The 22,663-nt window shown below is 42.4% G+C and overlaps 1 protein-coding gene across 2 annotated transcripts in view; it reads left to right on the plus strand.

Moving 5' to 3' along the window:
• Positions 1–18,407, plus strand: part of GCN1 (GCN1 activator of EIF2AK4) — a 43,653-nt gene extending 25,246 nt beyond the window's left edge. The window contains exons 33-58 of one of the 2 annotated variants that reach the window (XM_063350902.1): positions 255–449; positions 638–884; positions 1,507–1,628; positions 1,939–2,053; positions 2,540–2,719; positions 3,061–3,281; positions 4,000–4,068; positions 4,225–4,363; positions 4,468–4,664; positions 5,056–5,198; positions 5,966–6,083; positions 6,242–6,457; positions 6,798–6,962; positions 7,381–7,542; positions 7,986–8,078; positions 8,312–8,455; positions 9,434–9,703; positions 10,004–10,117; positions 10,645–10,875; positions 11,503–11,696; positions 12,316–12,430; positions 13,568–13,664; positions 14,547–14,695; positions 15,300–15,404; positions 16,877–17,095; positions 17,705–18,407. In XM_063350902.1, the coding sequence (XP_063206972.1) occupies positions 255–449; positions 638–884; positions 1,507–1,628; positions 1,939–2,053; positions 2,540–2,719; positions 3,061–3,281; positions 4,000–4,068; positions 4,225–4,363; positions 4,468–4,664; positions 5,056–5,198; positions 5,966–6,083; positions 6,242–6,457; positions 6,798–6,962; positions 7,381–7,542; positions 7,986–8,078; positions 8,312–8,455; positions 9,434–9,703; positions 10,004–10,117; positions 10,645–10,875; positions 11,503–11,696; positions 12,316–12,430; positions 13,568–13,664; positions 14,547–14,695; positions 15,300–15,404; positions 16,877–17,095; positions 17,705–17,830 (4,146 nt within the window). In that variant the 3' untranslated portion in view covers positions 17,831–18,407. The remainder of the gene's footprint in view (positions 1–254; positions 450–637; positions 885–1,506; positions 1,629–1,938; positions 2,054–2,539; positions 2,720–3,060; positions 3,282–3,999; positions 4,069–4,224; positions 4,364–4,467; positions 4,665–5,055; positions 5,199–5,965; positions 6,084–6,241; positions 6,458–6,797; positions 6,963–7,380; positions 7,543–7,985; positions 8,079–8,311; positions 8,456–9,433; positions 9,704–10,003; positions 10,118–10,644; positions 10,876–11,502; positions 11,697–12,315; positions 12,431–13,567; positions 13,665–14,546; positions 14,696–15,299; positions 15,405–16,876; positions 17,096–17,704) is intronic. The other variant, XM_063350903.1, reaches the window with a different exon arrangement.
• The last annotated feature ends 4,256 nt before the right edge of the window (positions 18,408–22,663 follow it).

Consider the following 22,663-nt stretch of genomic DNA (forward strand, 5'->3'; position numbering starts at 1 on the left):
TTGTTTCTGGCAGAACATCGTGCTGGCAGGTTTGGGGGACCTAATTTTTAAGAGCTAACTTCTCTCTAGCAGGAAATATTTGTCGCCTGTTGGGATGGCACGAGGTTTTATGTGTTGTGACACATTAAATGAACTGTAAATACAGTGTGATTGTTCAGTTTGTTGGCTCAGAGAAGAGCAAACAAGTCCACTGAGCCTAGCAAATCTCATTCTGAGTGGACTGTAGTGGCAAGTTCTGTGGTTTTGTTTTTCAGGACAATGTTAACTCTCTCTTGCCAGTGTTTGAAGAATTCCTGAAAAATGCTCCTAATGATGCCAGTTATGATGCTGTCAGGCAGAGCGTGGTCATTCTGATGGGTTCACTGGCAAAACATCTGGACAAGAGTGACCCTAAAGTGAAACCAATTGTTGGCAAACTGATAGCAGCCTTGTCCACCCCATCTCAGCAGGTAGGCGACTTCCTGGAGGAATTCCCATGTTCCGCGCAGAGGCAGGTTAACACTACGGTACTTTTAGGGATGTCAGAGGTGAAAAATAGCTCTGGTGACAGAAAGCTGTTGTTATGGGTGCAGCCTATGGGGAAGTTATGCTGGTGATGAATACTTTGTGATCTGATAGCTGGTGGATTATTTTACAGGTCCAGGAGTCAGTGGCAAGCTGTTTACCGCCTCTGGTGCCTGCAATTAAGGAGGATGCAGGAGGAATGATACAGAAGCTAATGCAGCTGCTTTTAGAGTCTGATAAGTATGCTGAGCGCAAAGGTGCAGCTTATGGGCTGGCAGGGCTGGTGAAAGGCCTTGGCATCCTCTCTCTCAAGCAGCAGGAGATGATGACCACGCTGACTGATGCTATCCAGGACAAGAAGAACTTCCGTCGGCGTGAGGGTAAGGGACTTCAAACTTCTCTTGTATGTACTACCATTGTGGTCAGATCAAATGATACCCAAACCCCGTGCTTGGTTTATCTACGTTTATTTTACTAAAGTTTGCCAAGAAGGAAATGGGGAGTGTTTGTCATGAGGCCATTGATTGTGCATAGTGTCCTAAAACTGCTCTCTTTGCACTGTGGTGGAGGAAGGGTTTCTGGTCCTAAACAATGTTCTTGGCGCCTCTCCGTCCCGGTTTCAAAGGCAGGTGTCGGTAGGTGGGCTCCGGCTTCCTCTGAGACTGTACATATTCGGCTCCAGCTGGTCCACAGGGGCTTTCACAGCTTATTTGTTTCTTTTGCTGCTGAACATTTCCTCTCCTTATTTCTGCTTATCTAAGCTGGGACTCAGAGGACTGTTACATGTTTTTAGTGCTCCTGGGCTTCTTGTTGTCCTTTCTGAGACCAGACATCCCTACCGCAGCACTAGCCACTAGTGCAAGAAGGCCAGAAACCTTCAGCTTTGAGATTTGAGTGCTTTTGGAGAAATTCTACAGAGATTTGGCAAATTCTATCTTCACTTTCCATTCCTTTTAAATGAAGTTGTATTTTCCCCTCTGACTGTCCTTTTTGTTTTTTTAGGGGCTCTGTTTGCCTTCGAGATGCTCTGCAGCATGCTTGGAAAGCTCTTTGAGCCCTATGTGGTTCATGTGCTGCCTCACTTGCTGCTTTGCTTTGGAGATGGGAACCAGTACGTGCGAGAGGTAAGATGCTTTAAATTTCTAAGAACAGAGCGTTAAGAGGAAACTGAAATGGAATGGATAGGAATACTGTTTGTAACTAGGCAAACTGAGAAGGTGGGTCTATCCCTTGAGATAGCACTAATACAATTTGATTTTCTTAATAACTGAAAGCATCTTATTTCATTGGCCATTGATTGGGGGAGGTACTTGGCTGGCTGCATCATTGTACTTAGAGACTGTTTTATGTGAAGGCTTTGTTCACGTTGAGTCTCTGAGGAAGGACAAAGCACGCGTTGTGACACAGCTTGTAAATGTTCTCTTCTCCTTGGAGGCTGCAGATGACTGTGCTAAAGCCGTGATGAGCAACTTGAGTACTCATGGAGTGAAGCTGGTTTTGCCATCGCTTCTTGCAGCGCTAGAAGAGGAATCTTGGAGAACCAAAGCTGGTATGGACCAATATCTGACTGATGGAGAGTGACTGCCAGTTCCCTTCGCTGTCGTTCCCCTTGTTTATTCCTTCATCCCTACAGGTGGCTGTGGTAGTTTATTGTCTCATAAGGAGGCTGTGGAAATTACAGCTTTTGAGATAGAAAAATGAGTTCCCTGACACATTTGAGCAACTTTGTCCCCCCCCAGCAGATTCAAGGGACGCTTTTTACCCCTCATCTTTCTGGAAGTACTCCAGAAGCTGGAATTTCTCCCCCCTCTCTTCTTTTCCCTGGTACAACAAAAAAGTAATTTTTAGTGTCTTAAAGTGGTGTAGAGTGGCTTTTTTTCAGCCATTCTGTATGTTCTCTGACTCGTCGTACCACTTGTAGATTTGAGTTTGAGGTCAATGTGTTCATCTTCTCATATCTCTGCTTAATGCTGTGTATTGTTTTGTGTTTTGTCTTTTTTTTTTTCCTCTTTCTTTTCATGTACTTCATGCACAGGATCAGTGGAACTGCTGGGGGCGATGGCGTACTGTGCTCCCAAACAGCTCTCTTCCTGCTTACCCAATATTGTGCCAAAACTTACTGAAGTGCTCACAGATTCTCACGTGAAGGTGCAGAATGCAGGTCAGCAGGCTCTCCGGCAGATTGGGTCCGTCATCAGGAATCCAGAGATCCTGGGTAAGAACTGTCTGCATCTCTAATGTCCTGACGTGACCGTGGTTTATAATAGCAAGGTTTGTGTTCACAGCATTTAGGATGAAATCCAAACTTCTATAGAAATGAAACTACTCCTAGAAAAGTGTAACATGAAAGTTTACCGGCTGCTGTCTGCTTCAAGGCTTTTTGAACGCTCCTGTCCATTTTGTCAGCTAATGTTTATAGGGTTTCCTCTGCCCCTGTGCTGCTAATTGCTTTAGAAGGATTTAAACCATCCCATGAGGGAACACCAGCTCACCCTGACATGCGTTTTTGTTTTGTGTACAAATAAAGTCTTTTCTCTCCTTTTTAAAAATGTTCAGCAATCGCTCCAGTTCTGTTGGATGCTCTCACTGACCCCTCCAGGAAGACCCAGAAGTGTCTGCAGACTCTACTGGATACCAAATTTGTCCATTTCATTGATGCTCCATCCCTAGCGCTGATCATGCCGATTGTTCAAAGAGCTTTTCAAGATCGTTCCACAGACACCAGGAAAATGGCTGCCCAGATCATCGGGAACATGTATTCCCTGACCGATCAGAAGGTACAGTGCTGAAAACCCTTTCTAACTGTATGCTGTATTTACTGCGTAGGAGGTGACTGAACAAGCACTAGAGAGAATTTATTTGGTTTGGAGACTTTGCTGTTAAGGTAGACAGTGTTACAATCCACACAGCTTCTTTAATTAAATGTATGTAGATGAACACAAGACAGCTTTAAAGACAGTGACAATTCTCAGGTGCTTAAGACTGCCAGCTTTGTACTTTGGTCATCTAGTTATTACCGGATTTATCCCTGCAAAAAGGTCTTGCGATTTTTACTGTATAAGAAATGCCTTAACAAACAAACAAGCAAAACCAGTGCCAGTGAAACACAGATCAGCTGCTTACAAATGGATCCGGGGTTTGTTTGAAAAGTATTTGTGGAACCTCACTGTAGGCTAAAGATCTGTGTTTAATTTTTGTGTTGATAATCTCTACCTTTAAACCTTGTGCAAATGTTAAAGAGTGTTGGATTTTCCTTAGATACAAAGTGCTAGGCTGCTGTGGGTGAGCACCAAAAAAGTTTTGGGTGATCTGCACAGAACGTATGTTTCTTAGACTTACAGAACAATGCAGTGTGCTTATTTGCAGGATTGTGAGAGCAACTGCTTAAACTCTCAGGCTGTTAAGGATGATTGCTGAATGCCCTTTACGTGAAGGTGACTTAGGTTTCTTTCTCATTTTGAATCTAGTTCTTACTTTTTGGGCTCTTTCTTTCAGGATCTGGCTCCTTACCTACCCAGTGTGACTCCTGGACTGAAGGCATCTCTGTTGGATCCTGTACCTGAAGTAAGTTGGGTTTTTTTTGTACAAATACAATGTGTTTTTCAGTGCATTAGGCTAGACTTTGTCCTAACCTTCTGTAGATCTGTAATCAGTCTGACGCATCTGTTCTAGTAACTTTGACTGGGTATTTTGCAAATCTCTGTTCCTCTTGTCCGTTAGGTGCGTACGGTGTCGGCAAAGGCACTGGGAGCCATGGTGAAGGGCATGGGAGAATCGTGCTTTGAGGATTTGTTGCCATGGCTGATGGAGACACTGACATATGAGCAGAGCTCAGTGGATCGATCTGGTGCTGCTCAAGGTGGGGACAGCTGTGTCTGAATACTGAGCTCAGACTTTCTCCTGTTAAATCAGATTAGCTTGTTCTTACATTCATCAGCTCTGTTCCCTGCTTTTTTTTCCCAGGTCTGGCTGAAGTTATGGCTGGTTTGGGGGTAGAAAAGCTGGAGAAACTTATGCCAGAGATTGTAGCTACTGCCAGTAAAGTGGATATTGCTCCACACGTACGAGATGGTTATATCATGATGTTCAACTACCTGCCAATTACCTTTGGAGACAAGTTCACTCCCTATGTTGGTCCCATCATTCCTTGTATCCTTAAGGTATGTGGCAGAGGCCTGGAGAGTTTTATTTATTTAGAGGATAAAAATAAGCCTCCAAAGTACTTTAAGCATCATTTCTGGTAATTGTGGGACGTGCAGACTTGTCCAGCATTGCTGGACTATAAAAAAAATAATACTTAAATTAGAAATTATTTCTTCTTCCAAGTTATTTGTTTGCTGTCTTATGTTTGTAGTCACTAGTAATTTCTTGAAATCACTTTTGTGTTGTGCATTCACAGCTCTCTAGTTCATTTACTTTTCCTGGCTGAGAGGGAAAATATCATTTTGTTTTCCTCCTGTTGGTCGTGTGTGTGTGTGTGTGTATATACATATATATATATTGTGCTGAAAAAACACCAGCTTTCACAGACACTTTTCTCTCTCTGTTCAGGCTCTGGCAGACGAGAATGAGTTTGTGCGGGACACTGCCCTGCGCGCTGGCCAGAGGATCATCAGCATGTACGCTGAGACTGCCATCGCGCTTCTGCTGCCACAGCTTGAGGATGGCCTGTTCGATGACTTGTGGAGGATAAGGTAAGGGATAACCACCTTATCCACAGACATTTCTCTTCTGTGGCTGAAAAACTGGTGTGATTTAGACTCTATCTTGCTCCTCAAGGAAATGCAGAGACTTTCTGGAAAGCAAAAGCAAGTGTCTCTCTTTGCTCGTTGATTTGCATATGGTGCTTTATAGCACTGAGCCTGCAAAGCCCTGCCAGCCGGGCATCGGGGTCCCTGGTACCTGCGAAACATTCCTACTAGGTAGTAATTCTGGTAGTGACTCTGACAAGCACTTACAAGGCAGCTGATGTGGTAATATTCAGCCCTCTTATATTGCTTTTCATTTTTCAAAATGCTGAGTAAGCTAATTCTTCTCCTGTGCATGGAAATGTGCCAGTGGGGCGCTCACAGCTAATAGCAATTGCTCAAAAATTAGTTGTACTAAAAGGCTTGTGTCAGCTGAGTGCTGATGAGGGCACTTCTCCCAGGTGAATGTCTTTTGGGTTGAGACAGACACTGGCAATGTCTCCTTCCTTTCTAGAGTCCAGGCTATTCCCTGATTCATTGCTTTGATATGGGAATTCTCTTGGCCCCTTCCAGGATGGAATTCGTTCCTTCCCGTTCCCTTTACCGTGCTGCTTCTCAGCCATGTGGGCAGACTGATATTGCACATGGGCTCATGCAGCATTTCATTGCTGACCTTGCTCTTTGCTTCACGTCTGTATTTGCTGTATTGTCGTATTTGGGCAGGTACCGCCTGAGTACCCTGCTTGTAACACTTGACTCCCTCCTGTTGCCAGGTTTAGCTCAGTTCAGCTGCTTGGAGATCTTCTATTCCATATCTCAGGAGTCACTGGAAAAATGACCACAGAAACTGCCTCAGAGGATGACAACTTTGGAACAGCCCAGTCAAACAAGGTAAAGCTGTTCTTGTCTGTTGTGCCTTTATTTTTTATTTATTTTTTTTTTAATCAGCATGGAAAGCCTGCTAGAAAGACGTATTGAATAGTCATGTATTTTATTCTTTTTGGAAGTTTCAGGAGTGGGTAACACAGTTTTGTGATGTTTCTTTCCAGGCTATTATTAATGCTCTCGGTGTGGAGAGGAGGAACAGGGTGCTGGCCGGGCTGTACATGGGCCGCTCTGACACGCAGCTGGTGGTGCGCCAGGCCTCCTTACATGTCTGGAAGATCGTAGTCTCTAACACTCCTCGCACGCTGCGTGAAATTTTGCCAACCCTCTTTGGGCTTCTGCTGAAATTCTTGGCCAGCACTTGTGCAGATAAGCGAACGGTGAGAAACTGAGTAATGCCTTACCTCTTACCGCAGGTGACCATAGAAACTAATTCCTGAAGAACACGGGATGATTCTTTTCGATAAATCACTTCAAGGCTGTCATTAATTTAACTGTTCTGAGCATGAATATGTCTGAGTTCTCTCTTTGCTGAGGGCAACTGTGATGACAGTAAAACTATTTTTCTGTGGTTACTTACAACAGCAGCGTTTCCATTTCTACTGCTCTGTCTATACTGTGAACAGTAGTTTTTGGTCAAAAGTTAATATTTACTCACAGTTCACCGTCTTAAGTTTTACAAAACAGTAAAACAGTTAATGAATAAATTTTTGGGGACAGGTTGCAGCACGGACATTAGGAGACCTTGTCCGCAAGCTAGGGGAGAAGATCCTTCCTGAAATCATTCCTATTCTGGAAGATGGACTGAGGTCGGACAAGAGTGACGAGAGGCAAGGAGTCTGCATTGGGTTGAGCGAGATAATGAAATCCACCAGCAGGGACGCGGTAAGTTGTATGGGGAAGGTGAAATCTCCAGTTTCCTAGATATTTATGTGATGATGCAGGTATTGCGGTTAAGACAGAATAATACAGCTCGTGCTGGGCTTGTTTTACGGACTGAATTCAGGGCTTATGACTAACGTGAGTTGCTGTTCAGGCAAAAGTATGTATTTGTATGTGTCTGTACATTTAAAACGTAGCACAGTTCTGACTTTTATGAGATATAATAATAGAAATCATCCACTAGGTAGCCGTAGAGCACTTCAAATGTTTGTGTTGATTAATCCTCACTTTCTTCTGACATATTTCAAGCAAAGAGCAATTTAGTTTCAGTTGTGCAAATTCTGTGTTCTCAGCTACTTCACTGAGATGCATGTGTCCATTGTGCTTTAGATATTCTGTAATTTCATCTCTACATTTTTAGGTACTGCTTTTCTCTGAGTCCCTGGTTCCTACAGTGAGAAAAGCGCTGTGTGACCCTCTGGAAGAAGTCCGAGAGGCTGCAGCTAAAACATTTGAACAGTTGCACTCAACAATTGGACATCAGGCTCTTGAAGATATCCTGCCCTTTTTGCTGAAGCAGCTGGTAAGCATTGCTCAGTGTTAGTCAACAACTCAATTAATGCTGTTGTGGGACAGGTTTTGAATAATTAGCTTAAAGGAGAAGCAGGATTGTAGTGGCAGACCTTCCAGGGAATGGCAGCTGTATTTTGTCTCCTCCACGGAGACATCCTAGCCATTTGTAGGGAAGGTCTTGTGGCCAACGCATAGGCCGAAGAATTGCTACTTCTGGCCCTGCCATTGTCACCTGCTTGAGTTGCTTGGCCACCATGCCTGATACGGAAAATCTTTCTGATGTGGCAAAAGAGCTTGGTTTGGGTTTTTGCTATATAATATGAGAGCATTTTTGGCTAGAAGGACTTGTGTGTTGGTTATATGGTCACATGGCAAATTGTCACTTGAAATAGGGTTTAACTTGGTGTGTCATAAATCATCTCTCGAGTTTCTAACTTGTCTCTCTCCCTGTAGGATAATGAAGAGACATCTGACTTTGCCGTGGATGGTCTTAAACAAGTTATGGCTGTCAAGAGCCGCGTGGTGCTGCCTTATTTGGTGCCAAAGGTACAATGGGAAACCAATTTTAAACTTCAGAACTGTGCTTTTTCCTCTGCTTGCCGCCAGGTTTTTTTTGGACTGATACACGAAAAGGAAGAGCACAGTTTGAAATTTTCTCCTGATTTTATGCTCAAAACATTGTCATTTGGGTTGTGATGCATTTATACTTCGAAATCTTTCATGTTGTTGATGAAGTGAGATTCCTTCGGAGATAATTTTCTGCTGGTTTTATTTTTTAGCTGACTACTCCCCCTGTGAACACCCGGGTGCTAGCTTTCCTCTCATCAGTGGCAGGGGATGCTCTGACACGGCACTTGAGTGTCATCCTGCCTGCCATGATGTCTGCGCTGAAAGAGAAGCTGGGAACCAGTGAAGAGCAATTGGCAAGTAGCACGGCTCAGCTCTTTGTTATGACAGGTTGCCTGAAGGTAGTGCTTCGGGTTTACTTCCCAGCACAGAGTCTGTGTTCTCTAGACTCACAGATTGCATGTGTTAATTCGGTCCATTAGCTTCCTCAGGATGAGTCTTTTTGCCTGGTGGCATATTGCAAGTTGAAAAACGTATGCTTTCCAAATCTATTTGTATCCATGTAAAAGTCTCTTTGGCCTGCAACACGACACAGTTCTCAGTTTACTTATTCTTGGAGAATTGCCAGCGTGTCTAGTTAACTTTGTATTTATTCTTGCTATAGAAGACTGAGAGATTAAAGGGCTGAAGGAAGGAAATCTCCTCTTTTGCGTGCAGCACTCCTTCTGTACTGCTTTCCGAAACATCTGGTATTTGGACTCCAGAGAACATCCTGGAGTTGTGATTGCGGACAGACGTGTACATGCGTTGGTGAATTAGGAATGTTAGTGACAGAGTCCTGTTGTCTGTCTGCTGTAGGTGCCCATTAGCTCAGCTTCTAGCCCCAAGTCTGCCCTGGAGATCTCTAATGTACCCACAGACGTGTTTGTAATTAGTATTATGACGCATGGCATTAAACTCCCTAAATTAAGAAAATGTTATCTGACAAGACCCGCAGTGTCTGAGGGGTGAGTAAGATGGGGGAGACTGAGCCACTCTCATTTTTGTAGATTAGTCCCTCTGCAGCTGGAGAACAACCTGCGCGGCAATCAGTTCAGCAGAGTTCGGCCACTTGTTAAGTTCTGAGAGTTGGTTATAGACCTGTCTCTGCTCCAGGACTGAATCAGGCCTTTAATAGTGATTTGACCAGCTATTTAACGAGAAACAATTAGCAAGTGGGATATGTTGCAGCATTTCTCTAAGACGTAATGCCGTGGATAACATGGGGAAACCTGGGGCTAAACCCGGCTTTGTTCTGTTTGAGAATTAACGTAAAGTTAATTCGGACTCTTTAGGAGATGGCAAACTGCCAGTCTGTGATCCTGTCTGTGGAAGATGATGCTGGACAAAGAATTATAGCTGAAGATTTACTGGAAGCTACCCGCAGCCCGGAGCTGGGAATGAGACAGGCAGCAGCTGTCATGCTGAATATCTACTGCTCCAAGACCAAAGCGGACTACACTGGTCATCTCAAGAGCTTGGTTTCAGGCTTGATACGTCTATTTAATGATAGCAACCCTGTAGTTTTGAATGAAAGCTGGGATGCGCTTAACTCCATCACCAAGGTGAGAGGCGGCTGAAAAAGGTGACAGTGGTAACGCCTGGCAAGGAGAAAACGGGGGTAGCTTGTAAAATACTGCCTAAATTGAGCCTTCTATTTTGCTTGTAAACTACATTAACATTTACAAATACTGCAAAGAGTTGAGAGTTGTAAGATCAGTTTGACTTAAGCATTGTGAGCCAGTAGGCGGGTCTTTGGAGGAGGCCGGACACAGGCGTCTTCTCTTGCCACACCTGAGAATAATTCACAAAGAATAGCTGGTTGCCGTGTTGCCTCATCTTTGTCTTACCCCTCTCTCCTGCAGAAATTAGACGCTGGGAACCAGCTCGCTCTCATTGAGGACCTGCACAAGGATATACGGATTGTAGGGAATGAGGCCAAAGGCGAGCATGTGCCGGGATTCTGTATCCCTAAGAAGGTAAAGGAGCAGAATGAGCGTGGATTCGTCACAGCCGTAATACCCTCCTTTTGAGGGAACTGATGGATGTGACTTTACAGCTGTCAGAAGCAGCGACTGTTGGGGCATCCCAGACCTGTATGTTAGAGAGAGTTTTTGTGGGCTATCGCTGCTCTGGAGTTACCCTGCAGAAGGCTCCTCTTGTAACACGATCTCTGACAGTTCTGTTCTGCGTGTAAGTCATGGTCGCTTCCTGCTTTTTGTGGGGGAGTAAAGCTGGACTTCTCTGCCAAATTTCTCTGGTTTAAAAATTCCCTGAACCGCCACCACTTTTCTCATAGCAACTGGCTTAGTGAGGCGTAGATGCATGAAAATCAAACCAAATAAAAGTAGCTCTGTAAATGTGGAAGCAGGCAGCTGAAGGTCAACAGGAAATTGAGAGAAACTCTCCAAGTTTGTGCATCTGGTGTATAAAAGGAGCAAAGATAAGATTTTTTTTTTTTTTTGCATCGTAGCTTCTAATCTTTCTTATCTGATTTTCATGACAGGGAGTGACTTCCATACTCCTGGTGCTGCGGGAAGGTGTTTTAACTGGTAATCCGGAGCAGAAGGAGGAGGCAGCAAAGGCCTTAGGGCTAGTTATTAAGCTGACTTCTGCTGAAGCTCTTAAACCATCCGTGGTGAGCATTACTGGGCCGCTTATTCGGATCTTGGGAGATCGGTTCAGCTGGAATGTCAAGGTGGCTCTGCTTGAAACATTAAGCCTTCTTTTAGCTAAGGTAAGTTTCAAAGTCATTGACCGTGGTTTGTGAAAGTTTTCCATGGTAACCTTCAGAAATACCTGTTGCTGTTGATGTAACCACAGCCAGGATGTCTGCTGGTGTGACACTCAGCAATGAGACTGTGATGGCTTTGTATTCTTCCAGCAGCTTCTGGCCTACCAAAAAAGCCAGATGCTCGAATCACTGGGTTTCTAAGAAATATTGCTAAACGCTGATCCCACTTTCAAGTGATTAAAAACTACCATGTAATTAATTTCTCCCGTGTCCACTATTTTTATGAATTACTAACTGGAAAGATGATCATCTTGTGTGTCTTTGAACTGAGCTGAGCCTTTTTTTTAGTGCTCTGTACGCAAAAGGCTGTTCATGATAGTGTAAAATTTTTCAGCAACGTTACCCTTGTATTTCAGTATGCGGAAAACACGATTAGATTTGGAAAGGTAAAAGTTTTGTGGTAAAGCATTGTTTCATGGTTTTTCTCTTTCAGTAGTGTGTTAGATCTGAATAAGGGCTGTTTGTGATAACTAGCTGCTGTAGAAGAGGTCGTGTGTTTCCAGGCGTTGATTTCTAGCCACTCTTTCAGATTTGACAGCACCACTTTCCCGTCTTTCATCTCTGGTATAGGTTGAGATTGCCCTGAAACCATTTTTGCCCCAGTTGCAAACAACCTTCACCAAAGCCCTGCAAGACTCAAACCGCGCTGTTCGCCTTAAAGCCGCCGATGCTCTCGGTAAACTCATCGTCATCCACGTGAAAGTGGATCCTCTCTTCACAGAGCTGCTGAATGGAATTCGTTCCAGTGATGACTCTGCCATCAGGTAAGCCGTAGGTGGTATCTCAGACCCTCCTGCTTATTAAGGATGAAAGCAAGGGCTGGGATGAATGAATAAAACTGTTACAGCTATTTGCGTAGCATTGCCCCCCACCCTTAATTCTGAGAGGAAGATTTACTTGGTAGTGAAAGGAGTTGACTGTTACTCAAGGGTGGAAAACAAAGAACGGGGATGGTGGGGACTCCCTGGGTCAGGAGCTGAGCTGTGACCGTGTATCAGGGCAATATTGCCCCGTTCTCCTCTCTCCTGCACGCCCCCAGCAACCCACTGCACCCCGCTTGCAGATCCAAGACTGTATCAATTGTCAGCCTGACCTGAAGTAATGCAGCTGTTCTGGTATATGAAATACACAGATCCCGAAGAAATTAACTTCCTGATTTGAGAATTTATTTAATGTTTGAATAGTCAGAAGATATTTACGCAGTGACAGACAGACACAAGCGCACAAACGCAGTAATATTCTCTAGCATGGAGCTGTTGTCAGCGCAGAGAGAGTATCGGTCTCCTAAACTGCGTAAGAAACTGTTACAGGTATCCAGAGCTGAGTTTCTCCTTTCGGGCGGGGGAGAAGCAATGTCTGACTGGACGTTGTGATCACTTGCAGGGACACGATGCTGCAAGCGCTGCGCTTTGTCACCCGAGGAGCTGGTGCAAAAGTCGATGCTGCAATTAGGAAGAATATCAGCACGGTGCTTCTAGGGATGCTGGGACACGATGAGGTACTGCGTCAGCCAGCTGCAAAGGGTTCCTGCTGTAGAAAGTCTTATTCCTAAATTTAAAATCTGAATTTTCTAGTAATTATTTTCTGAAATAACTTCCAGGGGAAATTACTAATGATAGAGTGGAAAGAAACTTAGATAAAGCATATGGTGGGGCATTTCTCGCTAAACTGAATACGGTCTGTAAAATGGAGCTCGTTGGAGCCTTGCAGAGCGTTAGCTGAGAGTCAGGGGCAAGAATTACAGAACCCTGGCCCAGTCACTGCTAACTCTCAAAATCTAATCTATGAATTGAGTGTTTCCTTAGCAACCGTGTACGCGGGTTTGACCTGCAGCTCCTCACCAACGTGTCTGAGGCAGCTCTGAAGTCAGGTTTGCTTTTTATCTTGGAGAAAACCTGCAAAATACCTTCACTACATGCCCATACGTGTGTTGGTGGGGTCTGTCGTTTAGCGTGAGAATTTTTTCAGATAATGGCAGATTTTACTCCAACGAACAGGAATCTCCAAGTTTAATATAGGGTATTCTGTACATGGCAGATAGCAACAGGATCATCTGTGAAATTGAAATTAATCATCTAGTAATTTCTTCCTTTCTGTGCAACAGAGACATGCAGCTGTTGGCATGCCAGAAATAGAAAACATTGACACATTTCCACGGGATAGTAGGTCTTGGGGTGGAGAGGAGTAGTGTGGGATGGTCACATAAGCAAACCAAAACAACAAACGCTCGCAAGTTTTAAATTAAAAGTAGTATGAGCTTATCACAGAGATAAGCTTGTCTAGCCATGATTAGAAGTAACGCTTACTTTCTAGACTGTGAATCCAAACCTAACTTTTAACACATCTTTTAAAACATTCACTTTCATCTTTATGACTTTTCCATTTAATAAATCAGGACGTATATAAGATCTCTAATTTTTCTCTGATGGCTTTTTTTGACTGTGGATTTGGCTTTAAGTTCTAATATGTACAAGAAACTTTGTGAACTGACAGAAATCCACAGGTAGTAAAGGTGTCTACTAATATTTATCTCGTCCTTCCCTTTTTATTTTATATCGTCTTCTGGCACTTGCTGTTCTTGCTCCTTATCTCTGATGTGTATTGAGTGTTACTCGCTTCTTCCTCCCCTCGTTAGGACGCCACCCGCATGGCCTCCGCTGGCTGCTTAGCAGAACTGTGCGCGTTTCTGTCCGAAGAGGAGCTCGGCACTGTTCTCCATCAGCACTTACTGGGTAGGTGAAGCTGTTTACGGTGACTGGCACTGACTCTGAAAGCAGGGAAAATGCCTTCTTAGCCATTGGTTCAGGAAAACTTTGTGACTAATTATTTAGATTCCTCCTCTTTATCTAAAACCTCAATCTCTACTCCAGATTTTATTGTACTTTTCTTTGCTTATGGCTGTTCGTTTGTACACCCTGGTACATAGTTGATGCAGGGTGGTGGCTGTAATTTGGGGTTACCCATACTTTTTTTTTCTGGATTTGTTGTCAGACGAGTTGATGAAGGTACCAGTGTGGCTGAGTGACTGCTAGTGCTGACACACGGAGGGTGGGAGGTGACAAGGATGTCCAGGCAGGGTGCACAGGAGGACCATGCCACCTTTTTCGATGACATTGTGATCTTAGATTATGCTTACTGCAGACCATGTCTGATGGCTGCGGATGCTTTTGGAGAATTAACTAATTTGCCTCTAAGTTAGACAAAACCATGAATTTTACAGCAGCTCATAGTGGTTGGGAGTGCTGTGGGATTACTCTCCTCTCTGGCATTAAAAAGGGAATCCATTTTCTGCTTTCAAGTTACAAATGACTTGTACAATTAGAGAGTCAAAGCTTGTGTAATTCCAATGACAGGTTCCTCCATGTGCTAAGTGATGTGGGCCTGACTGGGCTGGACTTGTTTGTGTCTGGTTTCCGTATCTGTCTGGTAGAGGTGTTGTGTTTCAGCGCTGTTTGTGTGGCTCTTTGGGAGGAGTGGAGGAAGCAAGGCATTGCTTTAGGTGCTGTTCATTACTTCATTTTGTGGAAGCGAATTGGCAAATCGACAAAAGCCTTCTCAGATGAAGAGGAATGGGTAGCAGGAGCCTTGCTATTGTTCTGTTCTTTCATTTGCAGCAGATGTCTCTGGCATTGACTGGATGGTGAGACACGGGCGAAGCCTGGCGCTCTCCGTGGCTGTGAATGTTGCTCCCAGCAGACTCTGTTCCCCCAAATACTACGGCAGTGTTCAGGAGATGATCCTCAGCAACGCCACCGCTGACAGGGTAAGTGCTACCTGAGAGCGGGCGAGTTCTCTTGCAAGCGCTTGTTGGGAGTAGTTTTAAAAGGTGTGGAGGTTCTGTGTTACCAAACAGAACTAAAATCCCCAGGTCCAACGTGAAGATTCTCCCTTGGCTAGATGCAGTTTTACAGTGAAATTATGCAAACGTTCTGATTCTTTTCTGATCTCTGCGGAGACAAAGATTAAAGAATCTTCACCTGCAGAATAGCTTTCATTGGGAGTAAATTACGCTTCTGTTTCCTTACTAAAGTTCTCATTCACGGGCCAGGTTTAAAAGAAATGCAGATATTTCATTTTAGGAGGAAGATTTTTAAATCTAGAGCTGAATGACTGATTTGGATGGGGAACCTGGGGGCTCTGTGAGACCTGTCGCCTTATTCCATGTGGCTCATAGTCGCATTTTGATTTTTTCATCCTATTACCCAGTAACATTAACCCAGTGTTTTAACGCTTTGTATGCTGCAGGTTTTTTTTAAAGACCTGTTTAGCCTTCTGCAGAAGCTCACCCATCCGTGTGACTGTCAGCCTAGTTCTAAATGCTGTTGGACTCTGCTGTAATAATACCAATTTTTGTCTTTATGTCGAAGATTCCCATTGCAGTTAGTGGCATCAGAGGGATGGGCTTTCTTATGAAATACCACATGGAAGGAGGAGGGAACCTGCCTCCAAAACTTTCCAACCTCTTTATCAAGGTAAGACTTTTTATGATGACTACCTGGGGTTGTTCTCGTGTGATCTGAGTCTTTGAGCTAACTCACGAGTGGCTTTCTCTATCAAATTTCTGTGTGCTAACCCAGCATAAAAACGGAAAGCTTGGCTGCCTGATCTTGGGAAGCTCTAAATCCCGTAATGCTCGGACACTTAGATATGTCTTTTTGTGGCAAAGCAGACAGAATCGCTATCAGCCTGCTTTGCAGTTGTGAATGCAGTACCGCTATCCCTGCTGTAATATGGAAATTTGACTTTCGATCTTTCTGTGATAAACTTGATTCTTATGAATTCAGTTGTTTTCCTTTGCAGTAACAGCTGCCAGAGAAGGGGCGGGGGGAAGCTGTCAGGTTTTTTAAGGTTGCAAAAGGTCAAAGGGCCCTTGTTAGAAAAACATGAAATACCAACTCTTTCCTTACCTGGGTTTGCTCCAGTGCTTTTTGACTTCTGCTATTGTGGAAGGGAGTAGCTCCTAAAGACTGAGATAAAAAAGAGTATTGAAGCTAACGCTTTTTCCAATTCCTATCTATTTAAATATTCTACCTCCAAATTCCTTCCTTTCTTGGTTGTTCTGGTTTTTTTGGTGTGGGTTTTTTTTTTCCTTTTTCCCCCCCTTCCCATAAAAATATCCCTCATGGTAGACAGGATCTCAATTTTGGACGTTAGAACCTCAGGACATTTTTAACATCTTAGAAAAGGTAGGGCAAGACAGAGTGAGGGGTAGTGCTGGAGAAGGAGAGCTGGCTTTTATTTTGTCATCTTTATGGTAAATAAAAATGTGTTACATTTTCAGGCTTTACATTTCTTTTCAGTTTACTTGAAAAACTACCAAACACGGCAGCTGACATGATGCAGGCCATCGTTCTTCAAAGCAGGCTTTTTGCTTGAAATCCTACATTCTTGATATTAATTTGTATCATATTAGTGTATTAAAATATAAAAGTATCACAATACCTTTATCACAGTATTAATAACGCAGCTGACATTCAGATGTTAGATTAAATAAAAAATACAAAGCTTTTTTTTTTTTTAATTTTAAAATGAAATTCACTGTTGAAATGCACCTTATACTCCAACCAGAGGCTGACTCGGCTGTTGCTGCCGACTGAGTGTATTTTACAGAGGTGCTGACACTGTCAGCTTTTGCTGTAGTGAGTGGTCATTGTCATTTCCTCAGACAGCTGAGAGAAAGGTGTGACCCTGTCACCGACCACACATTTAGAAGTGTTCTTTTGAAAAGATGGCTTGTTTTCAAGGTTTGATCTTCTCTTACTGTTACACAGTTTAGTCAAACTTGTTGATAACAAGTTTGTCTCTTGTGTACCTGTGAGTTGCAAACAACTTGCTTTTCTTGTTATAGTTTAAAATACTTCAATTAGGAAAAAAAAAATAAACGAGTGCTTTAAATACCTGTCCTTGGTATATCTGAATATAAGTCCGTCTTTGTCTCCTTCAGTGTCTCCAGAACTCATCCAGCGACATAAAGTTAGTTGCAGAAAAGATGATCTGGTGGGCAAATAAAAACCATCTTCCCTCACTGGATCCTCAGACAATTAAACCAATTCTCAAAGCACTTCTGGACAACACAAAGGACAAAAACACCAGCGTAAGAGCCTACAGCGACCAAGCTATTGTCAATCTTCTGAAGATGAGAGCGGGTGAAGAAGTGCTTGAGGTATGAGACAGAAGAATAGTCATTGGTAGAAGGCTGTGTCGCGTTGCTCTGTGCGTGGTTCTGTGTTGTGCTTGGAGCCTCAGAATGTGCTGGCAATCTCTCACGAAGTAGATGGAGTGGGACATTCCTATTTGCATTTAACCCTGTATCAGTATTCTCATGCTAAGCCTTGAAGAAATACACAAATTATCTGATACTGCACAGCCTTACAGTGCAGTGGTAATAAAATCCAGGTATTTAACATACCTCCCGTGTTTAACATCGTAGCCTTGCTTTCAAAATGCCTTAAGCCCTTACTGTGCTGCAGTTACCTTACCTGGGCCCGATAGTTTATTGCTTTTGTCACTTGCATAATCCAACTGCAGCATTAGTGGTGCTGGAGAGACTATTTTTAGGATGGAGTTCTTCGTCCATACATTCCCAGACCTCTTTTCTAAGTCTTAGCTGCTTTTCGATAGTTCCCATGGCTGGAATCATAAAACCGGAAGAAGGATTTTGGTATGCTTGAAAGATTTTAGATAAATATAGCTTGTAAGGCACTTAAATGTATTCGTATTTTGAATGGTATGTCATAAGGAGTTGGTAATTGGTGTTGTCTTCCTTCTGCAGTCGGTTTCCAAGATTCTGGATGCTGCCAGCTTGGAGCTTCTCAACGAAAGCTGCAGGAGATCTCTGAAGAAGCTGGCTGGCCAGGCTGACTCTGAGGAACAAATAGACGACACTATACTGACGTGATAATAAAGCTCCAGAAGACAAGAAAACACTGAACCAACCGCTGCATCAGCATTTCAACTCCAACACCTATTTTAAATGTTTTCATTTTTGAAAATGTTAATTCTGATGGGATTTCATGAAAAGGACTCCCAGAGAGTATTTTAGTATCAAATATACCAGAATAGCCTTAATTAGACCCATATTAGCTGAAAATTGAAAATTTGGTCCCCTTTTTGAAATAGATAACGCGCAAGAAACAGATATACTAATCAATACTGGTAAATTGTGGCCAATTGTGAGATGTGGCTAGAGCACATCAGGCTTAAACTCTGGTGACACCTACTTCCTTTCCAGGGTCTGTGCAAAAACTCCAGTACTGGAAGTATTGGTTTTTTTCCATGGACCCTGTGAAGAACTCGGTGAAAGTTAAAATGTATTGTTTTTGTGTACTGCTAACTTGCTGCTTGTGACGGTTCTGAAGACTGAAAATCCCTGTAAAACAAAGTATTTAAAATAGCCTTAGAAATCACAAATGCGAAAGGGGGATTAAATGCAGTCTGTTTAAAGAAGGAACGTTTAATAAAGGCTCTGACTTTGATCCTTCTGGTGTAAACTGTTCTTTTACAAATTCATTTGTCAACAAACTTATACTGTGGTTTACTTTTTGGACCTGTTTGTCCTAGGGCATACAGTCTGTAGAGTGGGTAGTGCTGTAATCTATAAAAACCTTTTGCAAAACTCAGGCAAGCTAAGGTTTAAGAGCAAGCCAGAACTGACATTTAATGAAATTTATAAGTAATTATTCCTATTAATTTCCAAAGTATTTTTGACTACAGACGGCTTTTTAGATACTGAATTTGTGAAAAGACCTCTATTTTTGTCTTCAAAGGCTTCACAAGATACTTGGCACTTCTAACATACAGATTTTTTTTTTTTTTTTGTCAATGAGTTGTACTGTTCCAAGAAAGTAGTACTTTATTTTACCTGGCCACATACACTTCTTTTTAAAAAAAAAATTTTAATTTACTAGTACCTTTTATGCCACTTGATGGAAATAGTGAAAATCTTGTTGAAGAATTCACATTTTTAGATGGAAAAATGAGCTTTACATTCTATGTAGAGTAATATTTAAGTGAGCCTTATCTATTTTATGGAACTGTACAGAAGCTGGTTGCACCTGAGAAGCCAGAGCATTACGATTTGTTGTTTCTAATGGGTGGGTGGTGCATGCGTGGGAATCTTACTTGCATGTAAACCTGTATGGCTCAAAACATGATGAAGGCAGGAGGGGGATACTACACAAAATTTGAGAGCATGAAATGTAACATTCTGCTAGAACTAATTTGCCGATTGCTATGGTGGTAGTAGCAAGCAGGAAACACTTTATCTTCACCATCCTAATGCCTCAAACAGCAAGGTACAATCTCAAGTAGGTTATTTGGGAGTGCTGTGCTGCATTCTGGTCAAAAGTACAAGGACCTGTCAAAGGCTTTTTGATGTTACGTCAGCTCCCAAGCCTGTGGTGTAGGCTCCTGGCAACAGATCTACTGTAGGAGTCAGCAGAATACAGTTGGAATGGACTTGGGAAAATCAGCTAATTTACCCCTTGCCTAAGATAGGCTCAGCACCAACTGAACCACTCCCTACTGATTTCCATATAATTGTTTTTTATAGCACCATATGATGGAGATTCCATAACCTCTCTAGGCCATCTATTTCATTATATAAACTTTTCAGACTGTCAGAGCTTACCTCGTCTAAAAAAAAAATAATCTTCCTTGCTGCTACTCGAGTCCATTGTTGTTTGTCCTATTCCCACAGACATTGAAAATAGTTCATTTCTGCAGCAACCACGTTGTCACTTCAGTATTCTCACCCCTGGATGAAACAAGTTTAGATTTTCTCTAAGTCTTTTCTCATATATTTTCATGTTTTCTTGTACTGCTTGTACTTGTACTTGTACTGCTGCCCTCCATATTGGTTCCACACTGGTTCATATTTGCCTCATGCTGTCCACTGCTGGACCACGTCTTCTAGGGGAGAATATTACTTTGCAAACGCTATGTAACACACTTGCCTATCCCAACACAAGGTCTGGGTGTTCTTTTTTTGCAACAGCACAGTGGTGTTGACGTGTTTAGTTTGTGATCAGCTACGAAGCCAAGCTACAAAATTGCTCTTTGGCTAGTTATTTCCAATCTTGTATTTATGCAGTGGGCTATTTCTACAAAACTGCAATGCTTTCCAGCTGGTCTTACTGAAATTGTGTTCTACTTATTTCATTACATTTATCTACATTCTGAAGGTGTTTTTTAATTCTGATTTTGCCTTCCAAAACACTTACAAATCTTAAAATTTAAAATACATCTTAAAACTATGCATTTTGCACTGAATTGGTAATAATCAGAGAGTCAAACTCAACTAAATACTCTTAAGGATTTGGCAGTCTCAGGGCACAGGGATTGGTTTCACCTATCATGAATTAGCTGTCTTTCGGGATAACACAGGAACAGCAGTTAAACCATGCGATGCAAAAGCTTTTGTGCACTGAAACGTGTACAGAATTTTATACCATTCAAAACCTACTGAATAGGTGGCAAAAAGTTCTGTGATTGTATTGGAAGCACTCATTTCATTGCAGACAGGAAGGATGGAAAAAACGGCAAGTTTCTCTGAAGAATGGCTGTTTGAGCTCTCGATCATGGGCCCCCTGGCTTACCTATTTTATCTTTGATTCTAATTGATGCTCCATATAAACATGTCAAAGAAAATTACAGTTAAATAGAAGCCTTTTTTATCAACTTGTTAATTTTAGCTATTAAGATCTTTTGTTATTAAGGCTATTTTGATGATTTCTATTTCCACCTTATGTAGCAGCAAGTGGAAAAATTCATCTTTCTAAACAGCAGCTGATTTTCTGCACTCAGTTGTTTCTGAGAGGGAGGAGTAAAAGGTAGGAGCTCACTTGCACTTATTGAGAATATGCTGATTTTTCAATTGCAGCGAAACACTGAATTTGGGTTTTGATAGCTACTTTTCACTGAACTATTTATGCACTGCAATATAATACATCAGAGATAAAATACCCATAATTTTTGCCACAACATGAGATCTGATAAATTGATTGTGCCAACTTGGAGACTAAAGAATTAATTTTTTTCTCATTTCGAATGTCTTAAAAATACCAGTTGTCAGTAAAAGATAATTTTTCCCCACAACTGACTGTAATAACATCTTTGAACTGTCAAGCAACTGTCTGTGAGTGACAGCTGAACTGTGTGTATTTCAAGAGGATCAAAAAATAATTTATGGGAGATGTTTAAACTTACAAGGTGCTAAAAATGTCAATGGAAAAGAGACAAATGTGAAAGCATAAAATATTCAAATATTTTGATTATTTTTTTTTTTTAGCTAAGTCACAGTTCATACTGTCCGTTTTATTAGGTAGCATCACGCTGTCTCATGCTTTTCACTTGATGAAGTTTCATGAGCATAAAAATAAAGATATAGTAGTCATTGCCATTTCAGGTTTGAGCTGGTGGTTTGCAAGCTGGATTCAAGGGATCTCCCTGCAGCTATGCAGCGTCCTCAGCTCCCCTGATGCTCAGGGCACGTATTGGGTTATATGATGGGCTGCCCAAGTGCTTTACTGGGGTGGGTGGTATGTGGCGGGGGGGGGCTGCTCAATCACTGGGCTAGGTTCAGGCTAGCTGCAAACCCTTTTCTAGCAGGGTTCCTGTGAGCATGAGTCTGTTAAATAACACACATACACGACTGGTAGCACTCCAGCCTTTCTCCTGCTCCTCAGTTAGCTACATCATACACTTGAGGATAAGGGAGAATGAGCTACAGGGTATGGTGTTTTAAATGCATGAGTTGCAGAGTCAAATGTCACCTGGAGGTCCTCTAAGTGGATTCTGGGGACAAGTGGGACATGACAGGGGTGAGATCTGAAGACTGTAATACTTTTTTGAAGGTTAAGATTAAGGAAGGTTTATAATTAAACCCACAGACATTAGCCATATTGTTGATTTTAAGTATTTAGAAGATGCAATTTTATGTGCTAAAAAAAAAAAATCTTCAACCCAGACATACTATTTTAGCCTTACTGGCTTGGTTTGTTTCCAGTTGAATTGCATACAAATTGGACAAATATAACTGCAGAACCATACCAGAATATCCTATGCAGAAGAAATAGGAAATTAGAATTGATTAGAGACAATTGCCTTAAAAAATATTCTTATTCCTCTTAACCAAACCCTATTGTATAAATCCAGACAAAAGAGTCTATAGCTTTCAAATCAACGTTAAGGGAAAAAGCAATACTGCTAAAATCTGTCCTTCTCTAAGAAACACTCACAGATCACAGCACAGTGACTGTGGACTTCAGCTAGTCCAACCCCTGTGCTCAGAGCACGGCCGAGTAGAGCAGGTTGCTCAGGGCACTGTCCATGCGGGGTGGACCACCCCAGCCTCCCCGGGCAACCTGCTCTGGCACGTGAACACCCTCACAACGTCACTGACACCAGCTGCAGCGGTGATGTCCCACTGATTTCAATCTTTTACTCGTGCTTGGGTCCTACCAAAAAAAACCTCAAAGTAGGTACAGCCTATTCTTTAAGCATCTTCGGCACAACTAATTAGACTGTAATTATCAAAAGCATTATGGGCTGGTATTTTTCAAGTTTACTGTCCTTGATTTCTACGTCATCTTTCTTTTGCCTGTTTATAGGCTCAGTTGACCGTAAAGGTCTGTGTTCTTCGGTGCTAATACAGCTCTCCCCCTTTGAAAGGCAAACGCCTGTTAATGAGATGCGTGTGTCAATGAATTGTAAATTTACTATTAAAATTTAA

This window comes from Chroicocephalus ridibundus, chromosome 13 (assembly GCF_963924245.1).
Source record: "Chroicocephalus ridibundus chromosome 13, bChrRid1.1, whole genome shotgun sequence".
In the NCBI taxonomy this organism is placed as follows: Eukaryota; Metazoa; Chordata; class Aves; order Charadriiformes; family Laridae; genus Chroicocephalus; species Chroicocephalus ridibundus.